At 45.7% G+C, this 13,465-nt stretch overlaps 1 protein-coding gene across 1 annotated transcript in view; it reads right to left on the minus strand.

The window, feature by feature from the left end:
• Positions 1–1,695: 1,695 nt before the first annotated feature.
• Positions 1,696–13,465, minus strand: part of Pi4ka (phosphatidylinositol 4-kinase alpha) — a 139,882-nt gene continuing 128,112 nt past the window's right edge. The window contains exons 43-55 of the mRNA XM_047560234.1: positions 11,597–11,717; positions 10,308–10,437; positions 8,702–8,772; positions 8,046–8,118; positions 7,867–7,937; positions 6,494–6,603; positions 5,953–6,057; positions 5,745–5,870; positions 5,282–5,402; positions 4,622–4,781; positions 3,917–4,006; positions 3,293–3,376; positions 1,696–2,201 (exon numbers count right to left, since the gene is read on the minus strand). Of these exons, the coding sequence (XP_047416190.1) occupies positions 2,150–2,201; positions 3,293–3,376; positions 3,917–4,006; positions 4,622–4,781; positions 5,282–5,402; positions 5,745–5,870; positions 5,953–6,057; positions 6,494–6,603; positions 7,867–7,937; positions 8,046–8,118; positions 8,702–8,772; positions 10,308–10,437; positions 11,597–11,717 (1,314 nt within the window). The 3' untranslated portion in view covers positions 1,696–2,149. The remainder of the gene's footprint in view (positions 2,202–3,292; positions 3,377–3,916; positions 4,007–4,621; positions 4,782–5,281; positions 5,403–5,744; positions 5,871–5,952; positions 6,058–6,493; positions 6,604–7,866; positions 7,938–8,045; positions 8,119–8,701; positions 8,773–10,307; positions 10,438–11,596; positions 11,718–13,465) is intronic.

Below are 13,465 nucleotides of genomic sequence, written 5' to 3' on the forward strand. Positions count from 1 at the left end.
TTTGAACCCAGTACCCTCATACATGCTAGGCAAGTGCTCTACCACTGAGTTATAACTCCAGCCCAAGTAAGTCTTTTTTAATCCATGTTTATAACCCTGCTTTTTATGAAGTGATTAGTGCATTATTTAATATACTTACTGATATAGCTGGATTGAAGTCTATATTTCTCTATCTCATCAACTTTTTTTTTTTGGTGGTGGTGGTACTGGAGATTGAACCCATGGCTTTGAACATCATAGGCAAGCACTCTTACCATGGAGCTACATCTGCAGCCCAACATATTTTGGTTCTTCTTTTTCTACCTTCTTTGGATTAATACATACTTTTGAGACAGAATTTTGCTAAGTTGCCTAGGCTAGGCTCAAACTCACAATCCTTCAACTTTAGTTTCTAAAGTAGCAGGAAGTGTTCACCACCATGCCTACCTCGGTTTTTAAAAAATAATAATTTTTTTGTGGCACTCAGGATTGAATCCAATGCTTCACACATGTGAGGTAAGCACTCTGCCAAATGAGCTATAACCCCAGCCCTAATTTAATTATTAGTATTTTGTTTGTGTGTGTGATTCTGGGGATGTAACTCAGGGCTTTGCACATGCTAGGCAAGTGTTCTACCACTGAGCAATCTCTAGCTCCAATCAAATATTTTTATAGCCTTGTTTTAGTGTACACGTTGACTTCTTTTTAAAAAATTCTTATATAGATATAATTAATTATATATATAATTATAATATATATAATTATATATAATATATATAATATATAATATATAAAATTAATTATATATATATATAATTATATATATATATATATATAATCTAGTTGTAGGTGGATACAATGCCTTTATTTTATTTTTATGTGGTCCTGGGGATTGAACCCAGGGCCTCACATGTGCTAGGCAAGTGTGCTACCACTGAGCCACAACCCTAGCCTGACACATTGACTTCTTATGTATACTTTTATTTATATTGCTCAGGACTCAACTGCTACCTGAAGCTGAGTATGGGTGTTCATTGATTCTGGCAATTCTAAGTTGATAGGCGCTTCTTATTCACCTTTCCTTATCTTCATGCTGCACTGTGGTAATTTCATAATTTTAGTAATTCCACTGTGATTGGTAATTCCATTGTCCTTTCAGGTGACTGGTCTTATTTTGACCTCTGACCCATTATAAATTTTCTAGCTTCAAGTCTTTACTTCTTTTTCTTTTTTTTTTTTTTTGGTACCAGAGATTGAACCAGCCATCGGCACGTAGCCGTGGAGCCGCATTCCCAGCCCTTTTTATTTTTTATTTTGAGATAGGGTCTTGCTAAGTTGTTTAAGGCCTTGCTAAGATGTTGAGGCTGGCTTTGAATTTACGGTCCTCCTGTTTCAACCTCCCAAACCACTGTATCCGCCTTAGTCTTCACTTCTTATTTGCTTAAGATAGAGAGGCATAACAGGTTGGAATAGATAGGTAGGTATCACTGAGTCTTTCCCCTTCAGAAGCAAAGCCCAGGACACATTGTTAAATTCAACAAACTCGGCACAGTGATGCATACCTGTAATCTCAGAGACCTGGGAGGCTTAGGCAGGAATATCCCAAGTTTGAGGCCAGCCTCACCAACTTAGTACATAAAAAGGGCTGGGGATGTAGCTCAGAGGTAGAGCACCCTGGTTTAATCCCCAGTACTGCAAAAATAAAATCCTGACAAATTCCAACACAGCATTTTTTGGAGTTTTTATTTTGTCCATGTTAGTTCACTCTTAAGTTGCATATAATTTTTTTATACACAAGAAAATACTTCATGTACCTATATAATAAGACAAGTTGGGAATGTGTCCAGTGCAAACAAAAAGATTCACACCTGTGCATAGACAGCACCATCAGATGATTGTCATCTCAGTCTCTCTGGCATCACCAAACATTGTCACAAGGGGCCATGCCTAAGGAAGGAGTGGTTGCCAGGTTCTAGGGCTTCAGTTCTTTTTCCTATAAAACAACTCTGTTGGGTGAAACAGCAGGACCATCAGTAGCTCACCCATTTTGACCATAGTGTGGGAGCTTCTTGAGGGGCAGCTGGGGGACAGAAATGCTCTCAGGCTCCATGACTGTGGGGTGGCTTTTGGGAAGGGTCACATAGGGCAGAGGGTTTCAGAGGGCCCCTCCTTAATAAGGGATGTCGTTCTGATAGTACTGGATCATATCATAGGTCCGGCTCCTGGAAGGTCAAGGGGAGAGAGTAAAGGGAGGCTGTAAGGAACCTGCTCAGTCAGGGCCCCCTCACCTCTGGGGAGCCCTCCCTATCTGCTCAACCCTTATTCCTTCACCACCCAGCAACTTGAAGGTGTGAATGTACTGGCAGTAGACTCCAAAATAGATCCACACTTCAGCCCCGTGGCCTGTTATTCTGATTTGGGAGGTATAATCCTCTTTCTACTCCCAGCCTGCTCCTCACTCTTAGCACATACCTATCTTATTTCATCTTAGATCCTCCTTATTCTGTTCCACAAACCACTTTCATAGAGAAGTCATTTGACAATATTTGGGTGCTCCCCACATCCATCCTGAGCTACCTCCCATTTCTCTCCTGTGTTTTCCAGGCTTCTTTCTTTTTGCCTATTAGGGTACCATACCCTATGGTTTTCTGGGTGGGTTCTCAACATCTTTCTCTCAGGCTCAGCCAGCAGTTCCCTGATCAGGTGGTTACACCCCCGGCCCTCTGCCTGCTTGGATATGGAGTAACCCACCACGCAATTAAGCACCCCAGCCTCCCACCCTCCCGATCTTTAGGAGACCCCTCTGTGGGTGGCCCCCAGATTCTCAGAGTTGTTGCCTTCACCTAACTGTTGGAACCACCTTCTCCCTGTTCAGAGTGGACACTTCAAAGTCACCTCTGACTCTCACCCACATGAACCCCTTAGCCTGGGCTCTCCTTTAGCACATACACCCAACCTTCCATCATGCCTATCACAGCAATGTGTGACAACTGTCCCCAGCTGGCCACTCTTGTCAGTGCTAACACAGCACTTGCACAAGGGGCCCAAACCGTCTGGAGCTCCCTCCCCACTCCTCATGGTCCTGTGTGCCTTAAGTTCAAAATCCCTATAAGTCCTGTCTTTGACCTCTGCCAGGTGTTCTCCTCAGCATCTCCAAGCCTCTCTAAACCAGCACCTGTTACTCCTTGAGAGCTCCCATTGAGGCTCAAGTAAACTTAGGTCTCTTATAAGAGACCTGTGGAACTACAGGTTCCATGTCACTGGCCTGGTGCTGCCAGGTGCCCAGTGACCATGGGCAGGTGGTGTGACTTGCCTGTTACTGAGGAAGCAGCTCTGGATGACCTTCATGATGAAATTTGCAGCCTCTCGCTCAGTCATGTTGGGGCTAAATCTATGTCTGGGAGAAAGATCAAAAGAGGTTGCTGTTGGCTGCCATAGCTCCTTCTGACCCCGCCTCCAGTATGACATGGTCCTGCCTGTGGAATGAACTATGACATCTGTGGGAATCTGTTTAGCTGAAGGCCATATCCTGAAGGAAATGCACCCTCTAGAATTCATGTTCCAGAAGCTGGGGATAGTGCTGAGGTCATATTTGGCCTAGTATGGACTTGTCCCTGTTCCTGCAACTTCTAGGGTGGCCTCATGGCTTGAGAGGACTAAGCATGGGGCAGCTAAGCTGCTGCAGCCCCAGGGCTCAGAGTCAGCACAGCAACACTGAGAAACTAAAGGATGCCTGCATATGACCTCAATATGGCCAACAGAAGCTGGGTAGTTCTACAAACATGGTCTGATGACAGTTTCACAGTTCTGTCTGCTCTGGAGTGGCAAGGAGATGATAATCACAGTTACAATCACATAACAGGATCCCATTTGGGTAGAGCCTAGGCCAATGGACAACTGTCCCCCAGATGGTCTGTGTGTCTGTTAAGGAACCTACTTCAGGAGCTTGATTGTCTGGCCACGGAAACAGGGCAGGCCTGTGTCCAACATGAGAGTGACCAGAGAGACGACTGCGTCCATGTAGGGCCTGTGGAGAGATGGGGAGTTATGGGGCAGATAAAGGTCAGATTAAGGAGGTGGCACTGTCTGTAGTACTGTAGTATGGCTGTTTCCAACAGCCTCCCTCTGGGTTTCCACTGTACCTTTCCTTCTATGGTAGCCCCCTTCACATGCAATCTGCTGCTCCCTAGCTGGCACATGCCTGGACTGGGTTGCTCACACACATCCCTAGATGGCTGAGTGGTTCCACCTGTCCCCACCATGTGAGGCCTCCAGCCATGATTTCAAAGATGCTCTTACCCTCCCTTGTTTGGCAGGGCAGGAGGTACTGAGAGGTTAGAGCCTAGATGTTCTCACATGTTGTGTGGACTTGGCCAAGTGACATACCATATGAAACCAGACAATGCCAGTCTATAGCATGCAGTTTGGGGGATGGCAGGTACTCAGGCTATTGTTAAAAGGTAAGTAGGATGCCCTGAAGGGAAAGCCTAAGGCTGAGGGGCATTGGCAGGATATGAGGAGAGGCTGCTAGGAGAGGTGAAGAGTGGTGACCAGAAGGTAAAGTCTGGGGTAGCAGGCACTGCTGGCACCTCTCTCCTCTCCACTTTTGAGGGGTTGTATATTCTGATCCCCAAGGGCTCACCGCACAGCCAGGTAGCCACGGACACACATCTCCATGAACCACTTGAAGGGAGTGGCCTCCATCTTGCCTCCCATGATCATCACCATCTCATCTGTCAGCTTGATGTCTGGTTCCCAGCCAAGGTTGCCACCCGGTGAGCTTTCAAACATGAAGCCAAAGTCTGCAAGACCCCAAAGCCACCTGTAACTGGGGCAGATGTGAGGGCAGGTGGGGATGGGGCAATCTGTTTTAAGGAGCAGAAATGGACTCAGACACCAGCAGCCATTACAACCCATAAGCAGGTCATGGGTCAGGTTTTCTTGGGGACAGCAGGGGAGCTACAGGCAGAGGAAGAGAGAGGGAAGAAAGTGAAGGTGGGATCCAGGCTGGCTTAGTGAGGCCTGCACCAAGCTTGGACAAGCCCAGCTCCTGAACTGGAGGTCCTTGATACCACTCTTACCACCCCTAGAGTGGCAGCTTTCCAGGGTCCAGTTGGGTACCCTCCACAATTTGATGGCTTCTTGGCCAAAAGCTTGGATCTCAGAGCTAGACTTGAATGCCCTCCTAGCCCTCCCTGCTGGGTGGCCCTGGGTATGCTTGACTTTCTGTGGGGTGCCCCCTTCTTCCCCTTAAAGCCTGAAGGGTGAAGGGAGAGGAGGTTATAACTGTGGCCCGGCTGACCAATGTGGATGATGTGGCCCTTCTTGTCCAGCATGATGTTGCCATTATGTCTGTCCTTGATCTGCAGCAGGAACAGCAGGAGGCTGTAAGCAGCCATGCTTCGGATAAAGTTGTAGCGTGCCTGTGTAGAGAGGGCTACAATGGCTCTGGGACCTGTCGGAGCACTCCTGGGTTCTGCACCTAGGACCCCAGGGCCTGGATCTGTGGCTCCACCTTGGCAGACCACACAACAGCAGAAGTGAGCATGGCTGGGTCTGGGGTGCAGGACCTTCCACACTCAGGGTTTCACTTCCTGCTGGGGAAGTCAGCTCTAGGCTCCTCTATGATGGCCAAGGGAGATTACAGGTATCCCTAATGAAGGACTGAAGAGTGGGGGAAGGAATAAAGTAGTGCTGATTAACAGGTAAATGGTGGAGGTGGGATGGGTGCAAATAAGCCCTGGGGCTGAGGCCGTGCTGGCTACCTGTTGGAAGGCCAGGGTAGACTCATCCCCATACTGGCGTGTGAAGTAGTCATACATGCCAAAGTCAGTCTGGCGGCCCAGCTGGTCTCGAGAAGTGCAGTCAGGGATGCATTCTATTACCCCGCACTAGGGAGGAAATGGATCTTAAGGCCTGTCAAGTGGGAGGCATTGACAGGTCTGTTGTGGGGCTCCTGTTCAGTGAACTTACCCCAGGGGCAGTAGCCACCACCCGATAGGGAAAAACAAAGAGGTCCAGGCCAACCAGCTGGAAGATGTTCTTGAAGAGGTCAATGATCTGCAGGGCCAACATGTCCTAGGAACCACGAAGTGTGGGATACAGTTGGCTGGCCTCCCCTTGGTCCCTAGCCCACACAGCTCCTAGTATTCCTTGAGGTTCACACATGGAAGCTGAGAAGCCCGTGATGGAAGAAGGGAGGCCATTGCTGAGCAGGGCCTTGCCTCACTACCCACTTGGGGATGGGTTAGGCATAAGGCCATGCAACCTGGAGGATGTGAATGAGGGGCCCTGCTGGCTTCAGGGCATTTCCCTCTGGGTGAGCACTGGAGGTAGAGCAGGTGGGGCTGAAAGGAGAGACCTTTGGGTTTTGCACAGCCCTAATTTACTCCATCGTATCTGAACCAAATGAGGGGAAGCAAAGATTCATATTTCTGCATGTAAGGCTTGCCTCTTGAGTGTGCCTAGAACCTGGGGGGAAAGGGGCGTGGCCCTGCTAGGCCAGTTCTGTCACCTGCCGACAGTCGTCCCCCACTTTGAAGATAGCTGCCTGCCAGCAGATCTTCTGATCATCAGCATTCTGACTGCAGGATTCATCCTCAGAGTCCGAGTGGCATCGCAGACCTGTGAGTGGGGCAAAGAGGCTGCCTGTTAGCTTAAGGGTAGTGAGAAGTCCTGTAAGGGTTCAGGGCAAGTACTGCTCATAAGCCTGGCAAGAACCCCAGGAATCTTGGGAATCAATTCTACAAAGCCCAATGGGGCTAAACAGGGACCCTAGAGGGCCCCCAAAATGTCATGGGTCAGTGGAATTACTGGGTCAGGAGTCTTTTCCTAAGAATATTTGCTCTTAGGTGAAACTGAAAAAAGGAGTCCCATTTTTATCCACAGAGAGGTCTCAGGTATGCCTGGGATCAGTGTCAGGCACTATGAGTCAATGGGGCCGGAGGAGCATGTCTGCACAATGGAGTTCCTGGGGGCCTTAGGAGCCAGAGTGTGTGGAAAGGCCATGGAAGGTGTGCCCCCACAACAGCCAGAGGCCTCTTTGTGCAGCTGGTCACATCCCCTCTACTGGGTTGAAGGGTGTCCCTCCAAAATTCATGCTTACTCAAAACTTCAGAATGTGACTGATTTGGAAATAGGGTCATTTCAGGTATAATCAAGTCAAGATGAGTCATATTGGATTGGGGGGCCTGAACTAATGACTAGCATCCTTTTTGTAAAAAAAAAAAAAAAAAAAAAAAAAAAAAAATTGTGTTAGTTATAGGTGGACACAATAGCTTTTTAAAATTTTTATGTGGTGCTGAAGATTGAACCCAGAGCCTCACACATGCTAGATGAGTGCTCTATCACTGAGCCACAAGTCCAGTCCCAACTTGTATCCTTATAAGAGGGAAATTTGGCCACGTGAAGACAGAGGTGGAGGTTTGAGTGATGCTGATATAAGCCAAGGAACATCAAGGATTGCTGGAGATCACCAGAAGCTTGGAGAGGCAAGGAAGGATTCTGCTCTAGAGCCTTCAAAGGAAGCTAGCTCTGCCAACACCTAGATGTCAGATTTATGGCCTCCAGAACTCTGAAATTATAAATTTCTGTTGTTGAAGCACCAGTCTGTGATCATTTATAAGGCTGCCAGAGGAAACTCACAAAAGCCCCAAGCTACTCAGTCCTAAAGAGGCCTTCTGGACATGCCAGTTGAGTTGGGGCATATTTCCAAGGTGGGGCATGTCTGTCATATATATAAATTCTGTGTCATCTCCAAAAAGAGATTGAGAGGTAACAGTCATCATCTTTTTGGGGACCTGGTAATAAACTAAATATGCCAAAAGAAACTGGCACTAGTAAGGAAAAGCATTTAGATCCCAAATTAAAGCAGAATTCTGTACTGACCTTCTTTTTCAAGTTCACTTACTCCACATCGTTTCACCTTAAATTTAGCTAGATATGGGGCTTTTGCAGCACTACAAAAAAAAAAAAAAAAAAAGAAAAAAAAAAAAAGAACATGGTACATGTGATACAGCAAACTTCTAAGTAAGGCCACTGCAGACGTGAACAAGGCAGGCACTCACCTCTGCATGGGAGTCCCAGATTTATAGTCAATGTCCAGCACAATGGCCTCAGGGTTGCTGGGCAGGTAGCAGCCTGTGCAGGGACAGAAGGGAGGGACAGGGAGCCCAGGTGTGATCATGGTGGAGGCCACAGCAGTTCCCAACACAGACTTTACATGGCAAGTTCAACCTGCAGTTACCCCACCTTGCAGAGGACTGCTTTTCATCTGTGATTACCAGCAACTTCTTATACTTTGTTATAGATCTGTCCTTGCTGACTGACCCTTCACAGATACTTCCAGACATCTAACAAATGAACCACCAACTCCCAGGAGATGCTTATGAAAGAGGATGTGCTGAGTCTCAGCTTTGGAGAAGCCATCTATCACCAACCCTGGTGGAATTTTGCTCTCCACGTGGAAATTTTCCACCCTGCCTCTGCTAGTCTCAGCACTTCTCCCAACACCCTTCTATACTTGTATTTGTTCCACAGTCAAGGGCTTCTCTTCCTTTGTAAATGTGTGATAGGATAAGAGGAAACCCCATTCTTAGAGCATTGGATGCCCAAGGGCCCAAGGATGTGTGTGTATGGCTGGCCAGGCCATTGTCTTCATGGCTGCCCTGGAGAGAGTAGCAATTCCCCTCGTTTCACTGGCCTCCAGAGGCTACCTGCTTACCGGGCTGCACCTTCACTTCAGACAGAGCTGACAGACAAGCCTTTTTTCTCTCATCGCCTTTAGGGTAGGGCCTGAAAAACAAGATTCAAATGCTTTGTTGTCTCCTGCAGGAACTGGCCTCTGGGGGACAACCCAGGGCCCATCCCATTTGTATTCCCTTTTCTGTTTCTCTTTCCAGTTCCAGCTACTCTTGAGGCAAGTTGTCAGGAGACTATTTGTAGCGGTGCCTGTCTGGTATTTCTCATGAAGAAGCCTAGATGGCCAATGGGGGACTAAAGTGGAGCTGTGTTCTAGTTGTCTCTGTCCCTTGCTTTGTGTGTGTGGGGGTGTGTGTGTTGCTGTTTGAGGCACAGGGAAGGACAGGTGGCTGTAGGGTCTGGATTCAAATGCTGTCTCTAATTTATTTCCTCCAGATCCCTTAGTCTTCCTGCCTTAGGATAAGGGCAGAAAGTGGTAATTGTAGTCATGCACCTATTACATGATTCCACCCAAAAAATGCTACCTTCTTCCTATAGTTTGGATCTGAAATATCTCCAAAGGTACATGTGTTAAAGGCTTGGTCCTGAGCTTAGTGCTACTGGAAACTGGTGGAAACTTTTAAAAGGTAAGACCTAGTGAGAGCTTTTAGGTCATTGAGGGTGTGCCCTTAAAGAGATTGTGGAACGCTGGTCTCTTTCTGATTCCTTGTCACCATAGGTGAGTAGCTATGTGTTCCTGTTGCCACAGGCCCAAAAGTAATAGGGTTAACTAACCATGGACTGAAACTTCTGACACTGTGAGCCAAAATAAGCCTTTCCTCTTTTTTTTTTTTTTTTTTTGTAGGGGGGTGCTGGGGATCAAATTCAGGGTCTTACGCATGCTAAGCATGCACTATAACACCGAGCTACATCCATAGGCCCTTTACTCTTTTTAAATTGATTATCTCTGGTATTTTGTTACAGTGAGGCAAATCTGTCTAACACACTTCCCCAATCATTTATCTTTGTGGGTAGAAGCTGCCAGAATTGCTGCCCAGGAAAGAGCTGCTGGAGACATGGTCAGGCCTTGCAATGACCAAGGCAGAAGAAGTTGTGTGATGGAGCTAGCCCAGGAACAAGGCTGGGAAGAACTGTGCCTAGTCCTCCCCTGCCCGGGTAACCCTGGGCCTGTGGCCAATGTCCACAACTCCAGGGCTCCATCCCATGCAAATGGCAATGCCACTGACAGCCAAGCATGGAGTTAGATCCATGTGCATTGAGGCCCAGGCCAATAATGATGGAAGTTGTGAAGGATGTCTAGTTTTCCTGATACCACTAAGGATCCTTCAGTGCTTGGAGAAGGCAGAGTGACCTAACTGTGGGACAAAATAGGGAATAAAACTAAGATGTCTTTCCTGAAATCATATGGCAGTGCATGTTACCTTGAATCACCCAGAGCAGAGGTCTCTTATTCTGGCTGTGTATCAGAATCAGCAGCAGCCCCACCACAGGGACTCTCATTTACCTGGTTGGGATGGGAACTCGGGCCCAGGCACAGGTGTTCTTAAAGCTCCCTAGGCAATTTCAATGAGTGGCAGGGACTGGAATGAGACATCCCAGAAAATGGATTCTGAAGTGCTGCCACTTACTTGATGATGGCTGATACATTGGTGATCTTGTTAAAGAAATCAAATTCCCGCTGGTAGAAATCCTTGGCTGGGCCTGACAGGGAGCCTGTGATCTCTTCTACTAACTGCTCCAAAAGGTCACCGATGTCAGCTGACAAGAAAACAAAAAGGTTGAACCCTAGTGGCTGCCATAGAGGGCCCTTCATTAAAAATCCATGGATGTTTGCTACTCAGGCCAGGGGTCTCCTAGCATCCTAATAGCAGTATCTGTAATGTGCTCTGTGGACTTGGTATGCAAGCCATCATTTCCCTTTTCCCTGCTGATGGGAAAAGCTGCTGCACTTGCGTGGAGCTCAAGACAGGGCCACATGCACCAGTGGTCATGGATTCCTCATTGCTGCATACTCACAGTAAGAAAAAAGCCAGTGTTGCTTGAGAATGTCCCCAGTGAAGTAATACAAATTAATTTTATTAAGCCAAGTACATACCTTTTCAATATTCTATGTGAAAATAGGATGCTCAAGGAGTGACCTTGCTATATCTAAACCCTGCACTGTCCTGATCTGAGAACAGAGTGTTTGTCTGACTTTCAAGCTGAACTCACCTCTTTTTTCCATGAAACTATTTTTTTTTTTTTTTTTTTTTTTTTGGTGGTGTTGGGTATTGAATGCTGGTACTCTCTACCAATGAGCTACACTCCCCCTTTTGAAAATTTTGAGACAGGGTCTCTCTAAATTGCCAAGGTTGGGTTCAAATTTGTGATACTCTTCCTCAGTTTCCAGAGTAGTTGGGATTACCTAGCCTAGCAGGACTTCATTTTTTACTTCAAAGAATGACAGGCAAAATATAGCTATTTAGACTTAGATCCATGGCACATGAGGGTTTTAAGAGTTTTTTTTGTTTGTTTTTGTGGTGATGGGGATTGAACCCAGAGCCTTGTGCTTGCAAGGCAAGCACTCTACCAACTGAGCTATCTCCCCAGCCCCTCAACAGTTTTTAAGAGCAAGAAGAGTCCAGAGGCTTCTCTGAGAATTGCTGCCCTTACACAGAATCACTGTCAGACACAGGCAGAGTCTGTGTTGGACTGTGATCAAACAAAGAGCTGCCCAATCTGGGGTTTTCAAGTCTGGAGCTGCATGGTGGTACCTGGATAGGATGTTTAGCAAAGGTTTTATGAAGGGAAGGTCCTCCTCTGCCTGTGATGTTAAATAGCCAGAAGTGTCTCACCAAAGAATGATCTACTTATTGGGGTAGCTGCTGAAGGCATTAAGGATGGGGAGAGAGGCCTGAAGAAAGAACAAAATACTCACGGTCTTTCTGGTGCCCCTCTTCGTCTAGGTAGATGTTAGTTTTCATGTTCCAGATAAACTGGTGTGCCAGAAGCTGGGATTTGGATGCTGCCCACAGAATATACTCACGCACATAGCCCATCTGCAATAAAGCAAAGCCACTGTCAGTTAGCCCAGGCTTGGGATCCACTCACTATCAGAAATGGCAGTCTTCTTTTTTTTTTGCAGTGATGTGCTAGGAATTGAACTCAGGGCCTCACATTGCTAAGCAAGTGCTTTACCACTAAGCTATATCCCCAGGCCTGGAAAGATTTTCTAACTGTCAAAGAGTTAACTCCCTATGCTTGGCTACTAACAGTGGGGTGAGTTTTGCCAGGGTTTGTGGCAAAACTAGCCCAGGAGAAAGGCCAAGTTTCAGCTGGTTGGTAGCTGGTGAGCTGGGACCCAAGTGGGAGAAGTCTGCAATACAGGCCTGAACCAGGATTTGTCTCCCGTTTCCTCACACTGAATTTAAAAACCTTGACTCTCAAAACTAGTTCCTTGAGCTGGGGATGTAGCTCAGTGGTTAAGAGAGCTTGCTTAGCATGTGTAAAGCCCTGGGTTTGATCCCCAGTACTGCAAGCATGGAAATGAACAAAGCCTGCCAAAAGCAATTTCTGCTTTTGTCAAGTATTGAGAAACGAGTAGGCTAGGCACCAAAAGCTCATTTGTAAGAAGGTTGTTTAGAACAATGTTTTAAAGTAAAGTGATGGGCAGATTCCAGAAAGCCCTATCTAATGTAGAGTTATTTTCTTTGACACAGTCACTATCCTAAGGACTTATCTCTATTCCTTTTTGGTCATTTCTTATCACTCAACTGGTCCCCCCCACCCTCCAGTACAGGGCTTAAAACCAGGGCCTTGTGCATGTTAGGTAAGTGCTCTACCACTGAGATACAACCCCAGGCCCCTTTTTAAATTTTAATTTGAGACAGGATCTCAACAGATTGCCCAGGCTAGCCTCAAACTTGCAATCCTCCTGCCTCAGCCTCCTGAGTAACTGAGATTAGATATGCACCATCACATCCAGCTTGGTAACTCTAGTTTTTTTTTTTTTTTTTGGTAACTCTAGTTTTAATGACCATGTCCTGGGCTTAAGAAAGGCAGACTGGCCTGTTCAGGGAAGACTCCCCAAAGAGGCCTCTCCTTTAGCAGTTTGAGGCCAACCATCTGGTAAAGTATTCCTTGGATGGATATTCCCAACTTGGATTGTGGATGGTTGGGCTTAGCATAGGAAAAACTTCAAAATTCATGGCTATGGGTGTTTCCCAATTCTAACTCACCAAATAAATCTAAAGGTAAACAGTGAATAATATATAGCTTTTAAATGTTTTCTTTTTAATTATGTAAACACTGAGAGTTCCAAAGTCAAAATTACTAAACATGGAATATTCACCACTCCATTTTGTTTACTCTCTCCCTGGAAATTTTTTTATATATATATAATACATAATATATATATACAATAGATATAATAGTATATATAATATGTATAATAGTATAAATATAATATATAATATATATGCATTAATATATTAATATGGTATATATATAATGTTATATATATTATATTATATATATGTTATGTATATATTATATATATTTTAATTGTTGATGGACACAATACCTTCATTTTATTTATTTTATTTTATTTTAATTTAATTTTTTTTTTTTTTGCGGTGCTAAGGATCGAACCCAGGGCCTTGTGCTTGCAAGGCAAGCACTCTACCGACTGAGTTATCTCCCCAGCCCTATTTATTTTATTTTTTAAAACATCTTTTTGGTTGTCAATGGATCTTTATTTTATTTCTTTATATGTGGTGGTAAGAATTGAACCCAGTGCCACTAGGCA

Source organism: Sciurus carolinensis, chromosome 8 (genome assembly GCF_902686445.1).
Source record: "Sciurus carolinensis chromosome 8, mSciCar1.2, whole genome shotgun sequence".
NCBI classification, from domain to species: domain Eukaryota; kingdom Metazoa; phylum Chordata; class Mammalia; order Rodentia; family Sciuridae; genus Sciurus; species Sciurus carolinensis.